Raw genomic sequence first — 16,564 nt, 5'->3', positions numbered from 1 at the left:
ACCAATCGGATGGGTCCTTTGGCGGTTCATACGGAAACCAAAGCTAATGACCGATGTTTGTTATGCTATCAGTAGCAGGTAAACGTTTGCCTTTACTCCAAAATTCACTCTAAATTTAGAGTTTCAGGCACATTTTTAAAGTGTGTATCATAGCTAGATCATACTACGGTAACTTAAGTCCACCTAACGTCTTCAGATATTTGTTTACGTCGGTGTCAGCTCGTCAGTTGAAGTGGCCTCGCTAGACGCGTTAGCAGTGCTAATGCTAACTGTCTTTATTATGAAGCCGTGAAGTCTCTGGGCGGTAGAGCCGTTACAGGCACGCATGTCCAACTGTTTCCTTCACGTGTGCAAACGTTTTATTTTTGTCGTAGTCTAGAGTTAACGGTTCCATGTTGGCCGAGGTAATGTAGCTAATGTAGCTAAAGGAGCTAACGGGCTAACGGAAGCAGCTGCGTGGGTGTGTTGTCACACTGGACCTAGCCACTGGTTTAACTGGTGAGGTTAATGGCGAAGGATTTAGCGCTAAACTAATGTAATGTTCAGCTTCAGTTGGTGTCGTTCTTTCTCCCTGACGTGCATTTATGTCCTCAGTTATTTATACAGCTGTTTGAATTTCCTCAGCCTGTTGCTTTATTTTGTGAATCTTGTAAATTAGAGTGTGTTTAAAATGTTCATCTTTTCTGGTTTTGACTCAGAGAATTAAACATTTATAGACTTTGTAAACTATTCATAAAAAATTACCCTTAAATTATTGTATGATGTGTAGAGCAGTGGTTTTCACAGTGTGGAGGAGTGAGCCCCCCCCAGAAGAAATTATTTATTCAGTGGACCCCCACCCACAAAAAGGGTTCAAATTAAGAAAAAATGAAACAAAAACATTTCAAACATTTATGTCTAATTTTAAAACATTTTTAACATGAATATATGTTGGATATTTTGTCTTGCAAATGTCCTTAAACATCTGCCTTTCCCTCTTATTCAGTTATAATGCGATTAAATACCCCTTTTTCATTTTTTTTTTTTTTTTTTTGGCCATTTTACAACTTCTTTTTGCCTCTTTTTCCCCAATTTTTACAATTTTATCCCATTTTTGCCCTTTTTCGCCTTTTGCCCACGCCTTTTTTTTTTTTTTTTTTTTACAATTATTTTGCCACTTTTTGTCCACTTAAGCTGCCCATTGCCATTTAATACCACTTGTTTCCTTTAACTCCAATTTTTGCCCTTTTCCCCAATTTTTGCCACTTTTATCCAAATTATTTCCATTTTTTTTTTACCATTTTTTTGCCCATTTAAACTATCCTTTGCCATTACATACCACTTGTTTCCTCTTTTTTGGACCATTTTTGCCACTCTTGACTGCTTTTTGCCCATTTAAGTCACTTTCCACTCAATGTTTGTCACTTCTCACCCAGTTCTGCTACTTTCTGACCATTTTTCCACTTTTCCCCCCAATTTTCCCCCCTTTTCACCCCTTTTTTGCTGCTATTTGACCATTTTTCCACCTTTAACCTATTGTTATTGCGACTTCAAGCTGTTTTTGCCACTTTTCACCCCTAGATTGTGGCTCTTGCAAAGGTATTTTTCAGAAACGTGGCTCTTTGGTTGAGTAACACTGCTCTATAGCATAGTCCCTATAGTAACTATAAGTCTATCCATTTTGCTCCATGCACAGCAGAGGTTCACAAAGCAAATCCCCTTTTTTCTGTTTTATGGTTCCGCGCTTCCCCTGAAGCTCTGTGGCGCCCCCCAGGGGAGGCCCGCCTCACACTTTGAAAATGACTGGTGTAGAGCATGTCTGGTCAAAAAGGTGTTAAAGTGGTACGTCTACACATTTCAGGTTAAAAAAACCTGAGATTTGAAAATTGCATCAGGCCATTTTACGATTTAATCTACATGAAGTCTAAGGAGTCTTAGAATTAAAAGTTGATACATCAATTCAGCCAAAATTCAGGCTTTTCAAAGGATATTAAAAAGTCTTAAATGCAAGGCGTTGAGGTCTTAAATTTTGTGGTTTTTATTTTATTTTTATAACCTCTTCATGGAAATATATAGGCTAGTTTTTCTGAGTTAGTTTTTTTACATTTAGATTTAATCACACGTTAGATTTTTTTTTAACTGCTGGTTCTGACCTGAAATCTTCTCAAGCTTATGGAGCTACTTTTGTTTAAATGAACAAAACTCAGATATCATGGATTATGGCTAGGCTATCAGCTGCAACAGTAAAGCGATCACTGACACATCAATGCTTCAAAATCAGAATGAATGATTAGAAGTAGGGCTGGGTATTGCCACTGATTTCCTGAATCAATTCGATTTTGATTCACAAGGTCCCAATTCGATTCAATTTCTGATTCGATTCAATTCGATATCGATTCATTGAGGTATATTTCAGCTACAGTACCTGTTTTGCTTGAATATACAAGGGGGTCTTAGAGAACTAATGGCAGAAATTATACTTTCAGTTGAAGTATTAATATGAAACCTTCTAACTAGGCCCAATATTTAAAATATTAAAGTTCACACTAAAAACTGACCCCAAACTTGTTTCCTGAAAATACTTTTTATTGACCAACACATTTGATCAATCAACATAATAAAGTGCAACATAGACTTAACAGTCAGTAATAAATGATCAATCTTTAAAAAAAATGAATCTATATCGAAAATTCAAAATCAAAATGAGTGTGATAAAAATGATAATGCCCTTAAACAAAGAAAATGACATCACATTTGCAATATGAGCAAAAATAGTTAGCTCATTCTAAATAAAACTGATTAAGCCTAGCGTTACTTCACGGAAGTCATACCCAGCTGTGATCAGCTGTGATCAGCTGGTAGCAAAGCTTCACCTCCTCCACCCCAGCCTCCTCCTTTATAGCAATAAACATGTTGCACCCCCTTGTTCAGAATCCCGCTACTATGGATTAATTGCTTCTGAAATAATTTCATTGTTTTCAATGCACATGGCCTTTGTGCATTGAAATTGGAATTATTTATTATCTGAGTGAGTCGCGTTGTATGGACGGAGGCTGCACTCAACCAAACAACAACCAACCATAACCATGTTATGTGAGGTTTATCACAATTTCCAAGAGCAAAGAAATATTATTTAAGTTTACATGCTCTTTACTTTTTCAGTGTTTATGCAGAACTGTCATGTTTTTTACTTTTGTTCTCCATATGCAAAAATAAGTTATTATTGTGCAAATTTTCATTTTCAGATGTTTTATTGCTAAGACAAATGTGAGGTGACTAACCATTTATGTTCACATGGGCATGAAAATAATTATTAAAAAACTTTCAACAGGTTATTTGTGTATTTCTACTTCTTACTGAATCGACATCGAAGCATTTAAATCAATATTGAATCGATATCGAATCAAATCGTGAGGTTCTTAACAATACCCAGCCCTATGTATGAGTAGAAACATTTTCTAGATGGGAGAGAAGTCAGCTAAGAAGGGGGGTTATCAATGAGTGCCTTATAAAAAACAAAATACTGTGCTGTTTCCTATGTTGACCCAGTGAGGGCTAGCCAACTGACTTATATAAGTCACAGTAATGAATTGAAATCATGTTGTAGTTGTGAGAAACTCAACTGTACGAAGGTTCAAAATCATATTGACAGCATGAAGGTGAATTTTATATTTTCTGTTGTTTCAGTAATGCCATTACTATATAATTGTGATAGAAGTGGCTCCAAGATAGAGCCCTGAGGTACCCCTATAATAATTACCATAGGGTGACTTTACATTATAAATGACATCTGACTAAATCATGTTGGCCAAATTGTTTTCAAACCATTTACAAGTCAATAAAGACAACTTTCTCAATAAAATGGAGTTGTCAACCGTATCAAAAGCATTCAATAAAAAGATAAAGAGGCTACACATATTTGACCTCTGTTGAACTGACAATATCGTTTGAAACAACAGTCTGCAGAAATTGTGCGGTATTCAGGTTTACAACCTGATTGATAAGGGGTTAAAAGTTTAGTAGTGAGTAGCTGCTTTTTTTTTAACCAGTGATTTTAATACTTAGGCCAAGCAGGAAAGTTTGGAGATTGGTCGTTAGTTATTGACATCAAATGCTCCCAAAGTATTGTGAATTTTTTTTTCTGTTATTTAGTTGAAACTGTTGTTGTATACTCTATTAAAAATACTGACTCTTTTCTCTCTTCAGCATGCCTGCTGAACGCAAGCGATCAGTAAACATGGACGACAAAGAAGTGTGCACCTTCAGCAACAAGGACAAAGATAAGGACCGAGACGGCGACAGAAGACCGGGATCTGCTCGAGACAAAGCAAAAGACGAAGCCAAAATGAGCAGCAAGAAAGACGGCGGCAAAGAGGAGAAGAGAAAGCGCCTAGAGGAGGAAAAGAAGAAGAAGGAGGAAAAGGATCGTAGAAAGAAGGAGGAGGAGAAACAGAAGGCAGAGGAGGAGATGAAGAAGAAAGAGGAGGAGGAGAAGAAACAGCAGGAGGAGCAGGAGAAGAAGCTTCAGGAGGAGGAGGCCAAACGACAGCGTGAGGAGGAAGCTGCTCTCCTTAAGTAAGTGATAGCTATGAGAATAATCTTTGTTAGTATTGAGGATGAATGCCCTTAGATAAGCATAGAAACCAACGAAAAACAGTGTTTGTTACAACCATAAACCAAATTTTAGAAATCCCATTCTGTAGTTAAAGGAGACATTCAGTGAGATTGGGGTTCACTGTGTCAGACTGATAGTGCATCCATTACATATTTGCTTCTCATATCTCATTCTTTTTTGAACTGTCTATAGGGAGAAGGAGGAGGGCCATCAGCTGCACCAGGAGGCCTGGGAGCGCCACCAGTGCAGGAAGGATCTCCGCGGTAAGAACCAGAATGCCCAGGAGGGTCGTCCTGAAGAGGCTTTCTTCAGCCGCCTGGACTCCAGTCTGAAAAAGAACACTGCTTTTGTGAAGAAGCTGCGTACACTCACTGAGCAGCAGCGAGACTCGCTCTCCAATGACTTTAACTCTCTGAACCTCAGCAAGTACATCGGCGAGGCTGTGAGCTCTGTCGTAGAGGCCAAGCTGAAGATCTCTGACGTTGGCTGTGCCGTTCACCTCTGTTCCCTCTTCCACCAGCGCTACGCCGAGTTCGCTCCGTTACTGTTACAGGCCTGGAAGAAGCACTTTGAGGCCCGGAAGGAGGACAAGGCACCGAACGTGAGCAAGCTGCGCACAGACCTGCGATTTATCGCCGAGCTCACCATCGTCGGCCTCTTCACGGACAAAGAAGGACTCTCTCTCATTTATGAGCAGCTGAAGAACATCATCGGGACCGACCGTGAGACGCACACGCACGTGTCGGTGGTGATCAGCTTCTGTAAGCACTGCGGGGACGACATCGCCGGTCTGGTCCCACGTAAGGTGAAGCTGGCTGCTGAGAAGTTCGGCTTGGCCTTTCCTCCAAGTGAGATTATCAGCACAGAGAAGCAGCAGCCCTTCCAGAACCTTCTGAGGGAGTACTTCACTTCACTCACCAAACACCTGAAAAAGGACCACAGGGAGCTGCAGAACACCGAGAGGCAGAACAGGTCCGAAAATATTTGGAAACCAGGGCTGTATTTTTACAACAAAAGACCTGTGAGAGATCTCTGCAGGGGTCCTTTCAGTAGAAAGTCAGATGCTTTAAATAAGAACATGAACCTCTCCATAGAGAGGGGGTCTCAGCTTTAAAGTAGCGACTTTCCTTCTGTAATTTCAGCCATCTTTGTCCAAATTTTGTTGTTCCCTGGATAAAGATTTCTGTCTCTTCTCCAGGCGTATCCTTCACTCCAAAGGAGAACTGAGCGAGGACCGACACAAGCAGTACGAAGAGTTTGCCACCTCCTACCAGAAGCTGCTGGCTAACACGCAGTCCCTCGCTGATCTGCTGGATGAGAACATGCCGGAGCTGCCGCAGGACAAGACCGTGCAGGAAGGTGAGCAGCATCTCATCTCCAGAGTCACACTCCCCTTTAATGTGTGATTTCTACATTAAATGTCATCTCCTCTTCTCTTTTCTTAGAGCACGGCCCCGGCATTGACATTTTCACTCCTGGTAAGCCTGGAGAATACGACCTGGAGGGAGGAATCTGGGAGGATGAAGACGCTCGTAACTTCTATGAGAACCTGGTGGACCTAAAGGCCTTCGTTCCCGCAATCCTCTTCAAGGACAACGAGAAGAGCAGCCAGGGCAGAGAGAAGGACGATGGCAAAGGTACCTTCAATAAACACACTTACTATTGAAGATGGCATTCATAAAGGGTTTCGCTCAGACTTTTCTGCTGTCGTTGTCAGATGGCAGAGAAGGCAAGGACTCAGCCAGCACCACAGAGGAGCTGGAGTTAGAGCTGGAGGCTTTGGACATCACAGATGAACCTCTGGAGCTGGAGGGACCAGACGAGGCAGAAAACGAGGAGCTGGCTAAAAAACTGCTGGATGAGCAAGGTAAGAAAAATGCCTCCATACTTAAGTGGCTTTCTGCATCTATTTCAAGTCTTTATAAGCAAAACTGTCATTAATAATCAATAAAAATCATCAGAATGTGAGCAATACCTCTATAACCTGATGCACGGCTTTGACTGAGACTGTCTGAGCAAGAATAAACAGTCCAATCAGGCACCTAAAGCCTGAAGGTCACAGCGGCCTAAATCCCAATTTACTTGTTTTTTGGTTTTGTTTCTGAAGAACAAGAGGATGAAGAGGCCAACACAGGGTCCCACTTGAAGCTCATTGTAGATGCCTTCATCCAGCAGCTCCCTAACTGTGTCAACAGAGATCTCATAGATAAGGTGAGGAGAGAAAACTTCCAGCATTCATCCAAAATGTTTTTTTTTTTTTACTTGAGATAGGTGGAAATTTTTGGATTGTTTTCATTTGATAACTCACTCTTACATGTTCTAAAAGGTCAAGTATAAGTAAAAACAGGCTGCTTGCAAGTAAAAGTAGATGGGATTTAAGACTTATAAGTGCTGTTTTGACCCTGCAGGCTGCCATGGACTTCTGCATGAACATGAACACCAAATCCAACAGGAGGAAACTCGTCCGAGCTCTCTTCACCGTCCCCAGACAGAGGTACAGCTGCAAAGATCCTCTAATATAGAATATAGACAGCCCTCTCTGATGCCTTTATAACCACTAGGGGGAGCCACCATCATAACTTCTAACTGATCCTTCCTCCTCCTGCAGGTTGGACCTTCTGCCCTTCTACTCTCGCCTGGTGGCAACTCTCCATCCATGCATGTCTGACGTGGCTGAAGACCTGTGCTCCATGCTGAAGGGAGACTTCAGGTTTCACGTAGGTTTGACATATATCTATATTATTAAACATTTACCTGTGGAGTAACACACCTAGGCCTGCCCACAGATTTGGCTGGGCCCTGACAGTCCCAGAGAACGAGCTCTCCACAGTTCTGATTTATTGATAGTATGAATGCGTGTCAGCTCAGTAGCATTGGTGCTTGTCTTTGTGCCAAATTCGTCCATGCTTTGAGTTGTTTTACCTCACCACACCACCTGAGCGGTGTGCCTCACCTCACGCGAGGCATACCGCTCACCCCTTGGAGGCTCAAAATCAAGTCGGACAGATTCAAGATTTTAAATCAAGTCGGAAGGACTCAAGATTTTATAAAGTCTAAATGATGCTTAAATTTGGTTAACAGTTGGAACAGAAGGATTTCTTCATTTACATTATAAACATGAGTTAGGATGTGATTATATACTTAGATGTGTCTTGAAATGTTGGAAATATCTGACTGTTAAACTGGTTATAATTATTTTCTATCAGGGTTATCCAAACAACAGCTCCTGGGCCAAGTGTAGCCCTTTTTTTAATAAATTTGAGGTTATTTCTATTTAATTAGTGAACATTTGATTCATTTACATAAACAAGACACTCTTTTTATGGTAAAATGAGTGGAAAAGTTAAAAAATGGAATTACAACAAATTAAAATGGAAAAATGGAATTTGGAAAAACATATAATGGATTTCTTTGGGCCCTATGAATGTGACCTGGAACGGTGTTACGGCGATCAAATCACACAGAGAATCCATGATTCACCAGCAGCGGATTCACGCGCGAGGGGAGCAGCTCCCTATTTCGTTTATTGGTGCGACACAGAACAGTTCAACTGCAAACACAAGCTCAGCTACGAGCACAAGTATTACATGCTGGTAGAAAAAATATTGTAGAGGTAGTCAAAAAAGGTAGTAAATTCAACTCTATGATTCCTGTATAAACCCTGGAATATATCATCTGTTTCTTTGATAGAGGTGGGTATTATTCAGGAAAAAATAAACATGGTTGTCACAGCTTAACTTTATAATGGACCCTGATTTCGCTGACCTCCATTGGCTCCAGAAAGCTTTTCCCTTTAGCCCCCTTATGGGTGGCCTTACACCTCATTTAATTCTTTCCCTTTCCTCCTTAAATTTCTCCCTCTTTGAATGTTTATGTTGTAAATTCTGCTCAAGCAAAAGTTTTTATGTTGCTGTTAATTTTGTGTTGCAGATTCGTAAGAAGGACCAGATCAACATCGAGACAAAAAATAAAACGGTCCGGTTCATCGGGGAGTTGGCCAAGTTCAAAATGTTCTCGAAGACGGACACGCTTCACTGTCTCAAGGTGGGAAAAACTCTGATATTTGAGTCTTAGTTTCAGTTTCCCTGATCTGTGTGGCTATTTTATGGATAAATTCAGATAGATAAACATGAGTTTTAATTGCGCTTCTATCTGGACAGATGCTGCTGTCAGATTTTACCCATCATCACATCGAGATGGCGTGCACGCTGCTGGAAACCTGCGGCCGCTTCCTCTTCAGATCTCCAGACTCCCACCTGCGTACCAGTGTCCTACTGGTCAGTAAAAATCATCATGCATGCTGGGAACATATTAACAAAGCAATGTTAAACTCAAAACTAATGCTTTAAATATCTGATATCTCTCCTGCAGATGAAGTATTGTTCTATATTTGTGTTTAGTGTTAATTTGTAAAATAGACGCCTCATGTTTTCATATCCTGGCTGCATTTCAGGAGCAAATGATGCGTAAGAAGCAGGCGCAGCACCTCGATGCTCGCTACATCACCATGGTGGAAAACGCCTACTACTACTGCAACCCTCCACCTGTGGAGAAAACGGTGAAGAAGAAGAGGCCGCCGCTGCAGGAGTACATCCGTAAGCTGCTCTACAAAGACCTGTCCAAGGTGACCACGGAGAAGGTGCTGAGGCAGATGAGGAAGCTGCCGTGGCAGGACCCCGAGGTGAAGAGCTTCCTCATCTGCTGCATGGTCAACATCTGGAACGTCAAGTACAACAGCATCCACTGCGTCGCCAACCTGCTGGCCGGTCTGGTCGCCTACCAGGAGGATGTGGGGATCCACGTGGTGGACGGCGTGCTAGAGGACATCAGACTGGGCATGGAGGTAAGAGAACAGCTGAGCTCTGTTTTCATAAGAAGGCTTGTGCAACACTCTTACTACAGACAAAAGGACTGAGTCTGTGGTTAGAGAGAGGAGAGGAAGACAAGCTGCTAATCTTTACTGGCATGTTTGACATTTGACTGGCAGATTCATTGTTGCTGTCACTGATGTAAAAACACTGAAACAAGCTGCAGAACACGTGAGAGAGACAGCTGACTTCATCCTGAGGTGAAGTCATGTGTTTTTACATAACATTACTGACTCTTTCTCGTGGTTAAATCTGCAGCTCAGACTCTGACCAGCACTGTTGACCAACTTTAATCACTGTTTTTGTGAAGTCTGTCATCCAGAGTGTAAAAAATCAGTCCACCAAGCCAGGTTTTACACTTTGATGCATACTAGTAAAAGTCAAATCATTCCTATTTCATCCTCAGGTCAACCAGCCGAAGTTCAACCAGCGGCGCATCAGCAGCGCCAAGTTCCTCGGCGAGCTTTATAACTACCGCATGGTGGAGTCCGCCGTCATCTTCCGCACTCTCTTCTCCTTCATCTCCTTTGGGATCAATCAGGACGGCAGCCCGAGCCTCCTCGACCCTCCTGAGCACCTGTTCCGCATCCGCCTGGTCTGCACGCTGCTCGACACGTGCGGACAGTACTTCGACCGCGGCTCCAGCAAGAGGAAACTCGACTGTTTCCTCATCTACTTCCAGGTAAATCTCACACTTTGAACTCTGAACAAATCTGCTCTTTATGTATGAGACTCTGAAGGTTTGAAGTGTAATATGGGTATTTTGAAGCCTGCAGCCTTTTGATGATATTTTGCCAAATTAATGGACCATTTTTGGACCATTTTTTTGCCACCTGTCACTCATTTTTTTGTCACTTCTCACCCATCTTTTTTCACTTTTTATCCCCATTTTTGCCCATTTTCACCTATTTTTGCAGCTTTTTGACCATTTTTGCCATCTTTAACTTACTTTAATTGCTACTTCAAGCTGTCTTGTGATTGTGGCTCTTGCAAAGCAGTGTTAATTTTGGCAGCTATTTTAAATTTTAGTTTTAGTCTTTAAATGAACTGCAGTTTAGTTTTAGTCCCATTTTAGTCATTTCTACCCTTTTTAGTTTTAGTCTACTTTTAGTCGACGAAAACTTAGACATTTTTGTCTGGTTTTAGTCCATAAAAAGTCCTCACATTTTAATCTTTACTTTTAGTCCAAGCATTTATTTTCGTGCCTAAATCTGGTACCAAATCATGGTAGTGTGTTCTCTGCACTCTACCAAACCCTCGGGTCCCTGCTTTTTACAGTTGACAGGCAGAATAGACACAGCTGCATTGTTTTTTGACAGATTTACCCACAGTGGAGAAATATCACAGATTTTGAATGTCTGACAAAAACTCCATTACATTTTAGTCAGTTTTAGTCATCACAGATCTATTTTTGTTAGTTTTAGTCTAGTTTTTGCCATGGAAAAAAAGGCTGTCGATGATTTGTTTCAGTCAGTTTTAGTCGACGAAATTAACACTGTTGCAAAGGTATTTTTCAGCATTTTGGCTCTTTGGTTGAGCAGGGCTTAGTAACGCTGCTTTAAGGATTATCAGAGCAGAATAATCAGGTAGTATTGGCAATAAATTTGTTACTAACATCAAATAACTGATTACCTGTTAAATGTTTAAGAACATTTTCAAAATAATCAAAGATATAAAAATGTTAAAAGTATTTAAAATTAGACATAAATGTTGAAAAATATGGTTAAGTTTTTTCAATCTGAATCTTTATGTGGGTGGGGGTCCACCGAATGAATAGTTTTCTCTTAGGGAAGGCTCACTCACACACACTTTGAAAACCCCTGCTCTACAGAATGAATGGACACACATTCCCACAGAAACACTCCAGAATGTTGTGGAAACTCTTCCAAGAAGAGGAGGCTGTTAGAGCTGCTGAAGGGGGCCGACTCCATATTAAAGTTCATGGATTATTTAATGTCATTACAGCCCTTGTAGGTGTAATAGTCAGGTGGCCAGATACTTTTGTCCATGTAGTGCAACGTCAGAGATGCCCCTTATAACAAGCTACTTAGCGAGCACCGACTATGGAAGCTAAGAACTTTGGAAGCATTGGCATTTTTACCAACCCAGGGCTCCATGGACCGAAACACTTGGCTCTTTAATGTCAGGATCCGTTATAGATCTGGTTTGTCTTTAAAAAGTATTGGTTAGTTTCTTTCTTGTGTTACCATTCTTTGCATAAATACTGGGATGTATCCAGACTACAAGTTTAAAAATTAGGAAGCTTCCTCCTCACAAACTGTGACGGTTGAAGATTGTAGTAGACGGTAAATTCCCTTGTCTGGTGTAGTGACAACCATTTTTTCTTTACAGATAAAAGAAAAAATATATTTCACATATCACCATCACCATTTTGTTCAGCTTTGTAATATACTGTAGTAATTAACCTCATGATGTTAGTTGGGATCACTTTTTCTCTCACTCAGGCTAATATTTATGTTAAAGTAAGGCTGTATGAATCTGATAATGTCCCATGTGTCTGCAGCGGTACATCTGGTGGAAGAAGAGCCTGGACGTCTGGACCAAAGACCACCCGTTCCCCATCGACATCGATTACATGATCAGTGACACCCTGGAGCTGCTGCGGCCCAAGATGAGGCTGAGCTGCTCCCTGGAGGAGGCCACCAAACAGGTCACAGAGCTGGAGAGGGAGGTGCTCGTCAAACTGGGTAAGATGACGCCCGTATCCGGCCTCTTGTCATTTTTCACTGCCTGTGTGAAGGATGTGAGTGACGGCGCAGCAGCCGGTCTCACAGGTCGAGCCGCCGTCCCTGCTGAGCAGCATTCCCTGCTGTGTAGGAGGACGACGGCGTTCATCGAAACACGCATACCAAACACATACAGTCACTCACAAGGCTGAGTTAGTGCAAGGTTATTAAGAATAATGGTACAGAATTAAGCCTTTTTTAGTCTAGTGCAGTGATAGCATGTGGCTTTTGAGCCACATGTGGCTCTTTTGTGATGATTTGTGGCTCTTTAATGCCTTTATTTAAAATATTTTTCTCCCAGAAAATCTTAAAAAAGGTCAACTTTAACCTCAGAAATCATCCATCAGTTAGTTTGTTTCCCACTCTTGTACAGTTGGCTTAAATTGTCAACCTTTGTTTTTTGTTTGTATTTTTCCATTGCCCTTATTTGAAATTTTTCCTCCTTTTTTGCCACTTTTAATCTATTTTACAGCTTTTTAAGCCCAAGTTTGCCACTTCTTTTTCCCCTTTTTGCCAGTTTTTGCCTTTTTTGTCCTGCTTTTTTCATATTTTTCACTTTTTAGCCATGTTTTGCCCCTTTTCACAAATATAAGCTGCCCTTTTCCATTGAATGCCACTTTTTGCCCATTTTGCCTATTTTAGTATCTTTTCACTCATTATTTGCCGCATTTTTACATTTTTCTGGCCATTTTTACCACCTATAACTCATTTTTTAATCAATTTTGCCACTTTTTTCCTCCATTTTGCCACTTTTTGATGGTTTTGCCACTTTTGTCCATTTCAGTCTCTTTTTACTAATTTTTTGCCAAATTTTTACCATTTTTTGACCTTATTTGCCACCTGTAACTCATTTTTTTGTTATCAATTTTTGCCGTTTACCACCAACTTTCCCCCTTTTATTCTGCTTTTTGCTATTTTCAAAATTTTCCCCCTTTTTGACATTTTTTGCCCCTTCTTGCATATTTAACCTGCTTTTTTCCATTTTTGCCACTTTTGCCCATTTGAGTTACTATTTTTTGCCACATTTTTATCTTTTTTTGGCAATTTTACCACCTGTAACTCATTTTTTTATTATTTCTGACACTTTTTCTCCAAATTTTTGCCATTTTCCACCAGTTTTTGCCTCCCTTATCCTGCTGTTTGCTTTACTCATTTTTGCCACATTTTACAATTTTTTGACCATTTTTACCACCTGTTACTCATTTTTAATCAATTTTGCTACTTTTTTCACAATTTTTGCCAACTTTCACCCATTTTCTTGCCACTTCTTTGCCACTTTTTGACCATTTTACTACTTTACCTTTTTTTATTGCCACTTTTCATCACTTAGATTGTGGCTCTTGCAAAGGTATTTTTTAAATAATTTGGCTCTTTGGTTGAACAGGGTTGAGTAACACTGATCTAGTGGCTCACCCTGAATGATCAGCCATCCTCCAAAGATGTTAGTGAAGTTGAGATGGACATGCATCTATGTGTCATTTTTTACTTATTTGATATTTATATGTGTTTTTCTGCAAAGACAGCATGCGTTCTGTGGTTGGCTGGGGCATCTCTAGCCTTAAACACACCTGATAAAGTCATCCTTTCATCCTGATCAGGTGTCTACCTGAGTTGATGTTTCAGCCGACCACTAGCTGCAGTAAAAAAATGGGTGTTTTGCACATCATGTGTAGATTTTCAGGATGAAGGAAGTGAATTTGTGAGGAAGAAGGAAATCTGCTGTAGCCGGTTTATCCACGCTGCAGACTGCCAGCGAAGCAGAAATGTGGCTTTTGTTTTACAGTTTCAAGGTGTCGACTCGGAATGAGAAAAATGTAAACAGCAGCTCCACCCTCACAGAGAGGAAACACCAGCAGCATGAGCAAATGTGTTTGTTCGTTTTTAACCTGTCTGACTTTTTGGATGTGTGGTTGAGTGTGTGATAGAGAAAGTGATTGATGATGGACCGACCCCCTCCTCCTTTATCCAAACACAGCCGCCATTGTTGAACGTCTCATACTTAAACCAGGATCAGGCATTCCTGCGTCCTCGAGTCACATAAAGACCAAAGACCGGATCTTCAGCTTCACACCGCCTGCTTGACTTCATTTCTTTGTCGTAACACAACAGTTACACAGTTATGCTCTGTAATTAGCTAGAGTCATTATGAGGAGACAATAAGTCTTCCCTAATGCTTGTTCTATTTTTATTTGAGGCTTGGTCTGACGTTTTTAGATTGAAAGCAGCTTTAATCCTCATGGTTGAGAGCGTCATTCTTTTGTGTGTTTTCCTCAAGGTCTGGCAATGGAAAAAGATGGCCGCTCCAGCGCCATGAGCGAAGGCGAGGGTCTTGACGAAGAAGACGATGATGGCGATGATGATGAAGAGGGCGGCGCAGAGACGGAGGAGCAGTCGGGCAACGAGAGCGAAATGAACGAACAGGAAGAGGATGTGAGTCGGTTTATTCATGACGACCAAAATCTTCATAACATCCTGTTTGTCCTCATGGAGCTGCCATGATTACTGCAGAGCCACAATAACTGCACTGATGAACGCGCAGCTGAACACCTGTGGGATTAAAACCCAGGTGTGGCCTCACATTCTGACGTGTGATTGACCAGTAATACAAACTACCCCATAATCACTGATTCATCATCGTTATTAGAAAAGAATACGTCTGTCTTTGTCACTGCAACTTTACTACACCATTATTAGGGAACTATGACCCTTAAAAAGGAAGCAGTTACAGTCAAACTGTTTGTTCCTAATGATTGCTAAACCTCCCAATAGATCCAATGTCACATCCATTGTTAAAAAGTCGAGTCAGTGCCTGCTAGCTTTAGGCAAGCCAGAGAAGAAACTGGAGCACACACCTCCTCTTTTGCATTAAGGTGTAAATAACGCCATGAGGTGCACTGCATCTTCATCAGAGTCTGACTGACTCTGGCTGTATTACAGTATCTGAACACATCAAATCTAGATTCATGAACTCATTTTTATCCTTTGGCTTTAACCAAAGGATAAAACCATACATGACCATACATGACCGACATTGTCATGTATGACACATAGAGACACGGGTTATAAAAACTGAAATAGGTTTTCCATAAATTACTGCCACTTGCTTGTTTTTTCCTCTGGAAGTCCTCCATCCTGCCCATCGACCACAGGTGTCAACTCAATGCCTGGGGGCCAAATCCAGCCCATGGAACGATTATATCCAGCCCGCGAGATCATATCATATTTTTATTCTAACTGGCCCACCAGTATGAGGTCTGCAGATTTCCCCCTGTAGAAAATGTGAACTTCAGCTTGATTGTTTAAAATATCCTTGTTTAAGTCATAAAAATCTGAAAAAGTAAAGAGTAGATAGATAACAAATAAACAAAGATAATAACTTTGGCCAAATTGATGCCTCAATCCATAAAAATGTGACTATCAACTCAAAAAATGATGATAAAAATGATGAATGTCTTCAAAACAGACATAGCAGGATCTGAGGGTTAAGACAAAAAATCCAGGCGAGACACAGTGGTTGAAAAAAAGCTGAGGGCTCAGAGGGTTAAGCTTCCATTTGTTTTGTGTTCACAGGAGGGATCTGAGAATGAGGAGGAGGAGAGGGAGGAAGAAGAGGAGGAGAACACCGACTACCTGACTGACTCCAACAAAGAGAATGAGACAGACGAGGAGAACAATGTAAGGAAGAACATGCACTCTGTACCTGTTCTTAGAGCTCGTCCAAGAGTCTGTAATGTTGACTGTAGAAGCCATCCTGGTAACAGGACAGGTGATGGTGGAAGCAGTGGAAGTACATTAATTTAAACATGGAGGAAACCCTGATTGTAAAGCAGAGAAAGATACTAATCTAAAGATTTGTGTGTTAATGTGTGCAGGAGGTCACCATCAGGGGAGGAGGACTGAAGCATGTAGCTTGTGCTGAGGACGAGGATTTCATTCAGGCTCTAGATAAGATGATGCTGGAGAACCTGCAGGTATGACGACGCTCTGATACTCATCTCTGACTCATGTGACTACTACTTTAGAGATGGGAGTCGCTTATATGTGAAACGTGTGGTTTTTCTAAATCTGGTGAAGTGAAGAAGGACAAAATACACAGCATTGTTTCATGCAGTAATGTAGTAAAAGTTTACCTCTGGCTAATACCTAGGCTCACCTTTGTTATTCAGGCTAGCCTGCTTAAAAACATGGAAGAGCTCTGACATAAGGACAGCTGCAACTGATTTTTCAGCATGGCCATTTGGTCGATTATCTGCATCAGCGTTTTATCTAAGAGGCAATAAAATTTGACAGTTAAATGTTTTCTCTTTTGGCTTCACTGTGAGGTCTGTCCTCCTCTCTGACTTTTTTCACTCTCC

General features: G+C 41.0%; 1 protein-coding gene across 3 annotated transcripts in view; it reads left to right on the top strand.

Moving 5' to 3' along the window:
• Positions 1–16,564, top strand: part of upf2 (UPF2 regulator of nonsense mediated mRNA decay) — a 28,814-nt gene continuing 12,250 nt past the window's right edge. For all 3 annotated transcript variants that reach the window (XM_041780772.1, XM_041780771.1, XM_041780773.1), the window contains exons 1-17: positions 1–78; positions 4,186–4,554; positions 4,787–5,566; positions 5,793–5,953; positions 6,040–6,231; positions 6,312–6,461; positions 6,702–6,805; positions 7,003–7,088; positions 7,203–7,311; positions 8,525–8,638; positions 8,755–8,871; positions 9,048–9,437; positions 9,869–10,144; positions 11,987–12,170; positions 14,485–14,639; positions 15,780–15,884; positions 16,082–16,180. In XM_041780772.1, the coding sequence (XP_041636706.1) occupies positions 47–78; positions 4,186–4,554; positions 4,787–5,566; positions 5,793–5,953; positions 6,040–6,231; positions 6,312–6,461; positions 6,702–6,805; positions 7,003–7,088; positions 7,203–7,311; positions 8,525–8,638; positions 8,755–8,871; positions 9,048–9,437; positions 9,869–10,144; positions 11,987–12,170; positions 14,485–14,639; positions 15,780–15,884; positions 16,082–16,180 (3,423 nt within the window). In that variant the 5' untranslated portion in view covers positions 1–46. The remainder of the gene's footprint in view (positions 79–4,185; positions 4,555–4,786; positions 5,567–5,792; positions 5,954–6,039; positions 6,232–6,311; positions 6,462–6,701; positions 6,806–7,002; positions 7,089–7,202; positions 7,312–8,524; positions 8,639–8,754; positions 8,872–9,047; positions 9,438–9,868; positions 10,145–11,986; positions 12,171–14,484; positions 14,640–15,779; positions 15,885–16,081; positions 16,181–16,564) is intronic.

This window comes from Cheilinus undulatus, linkage group 23 (genome assembly GCF_018320785.1).
Source record: "Cheilinus undulatus linkage group 23, ASM1832078v1, whole genome shotgun sequence".
Lineage (NCBI taxonomy): Eukaryota > Metazoa > Chordata > Actinopteri > Labriformes > Labridae > Cheilinus > Cheilinus undulatus.
Note: the sequence above shows the minus strand (reverse complement) of the source record. Positions and strands in the feature narration are given on the sequence as shown.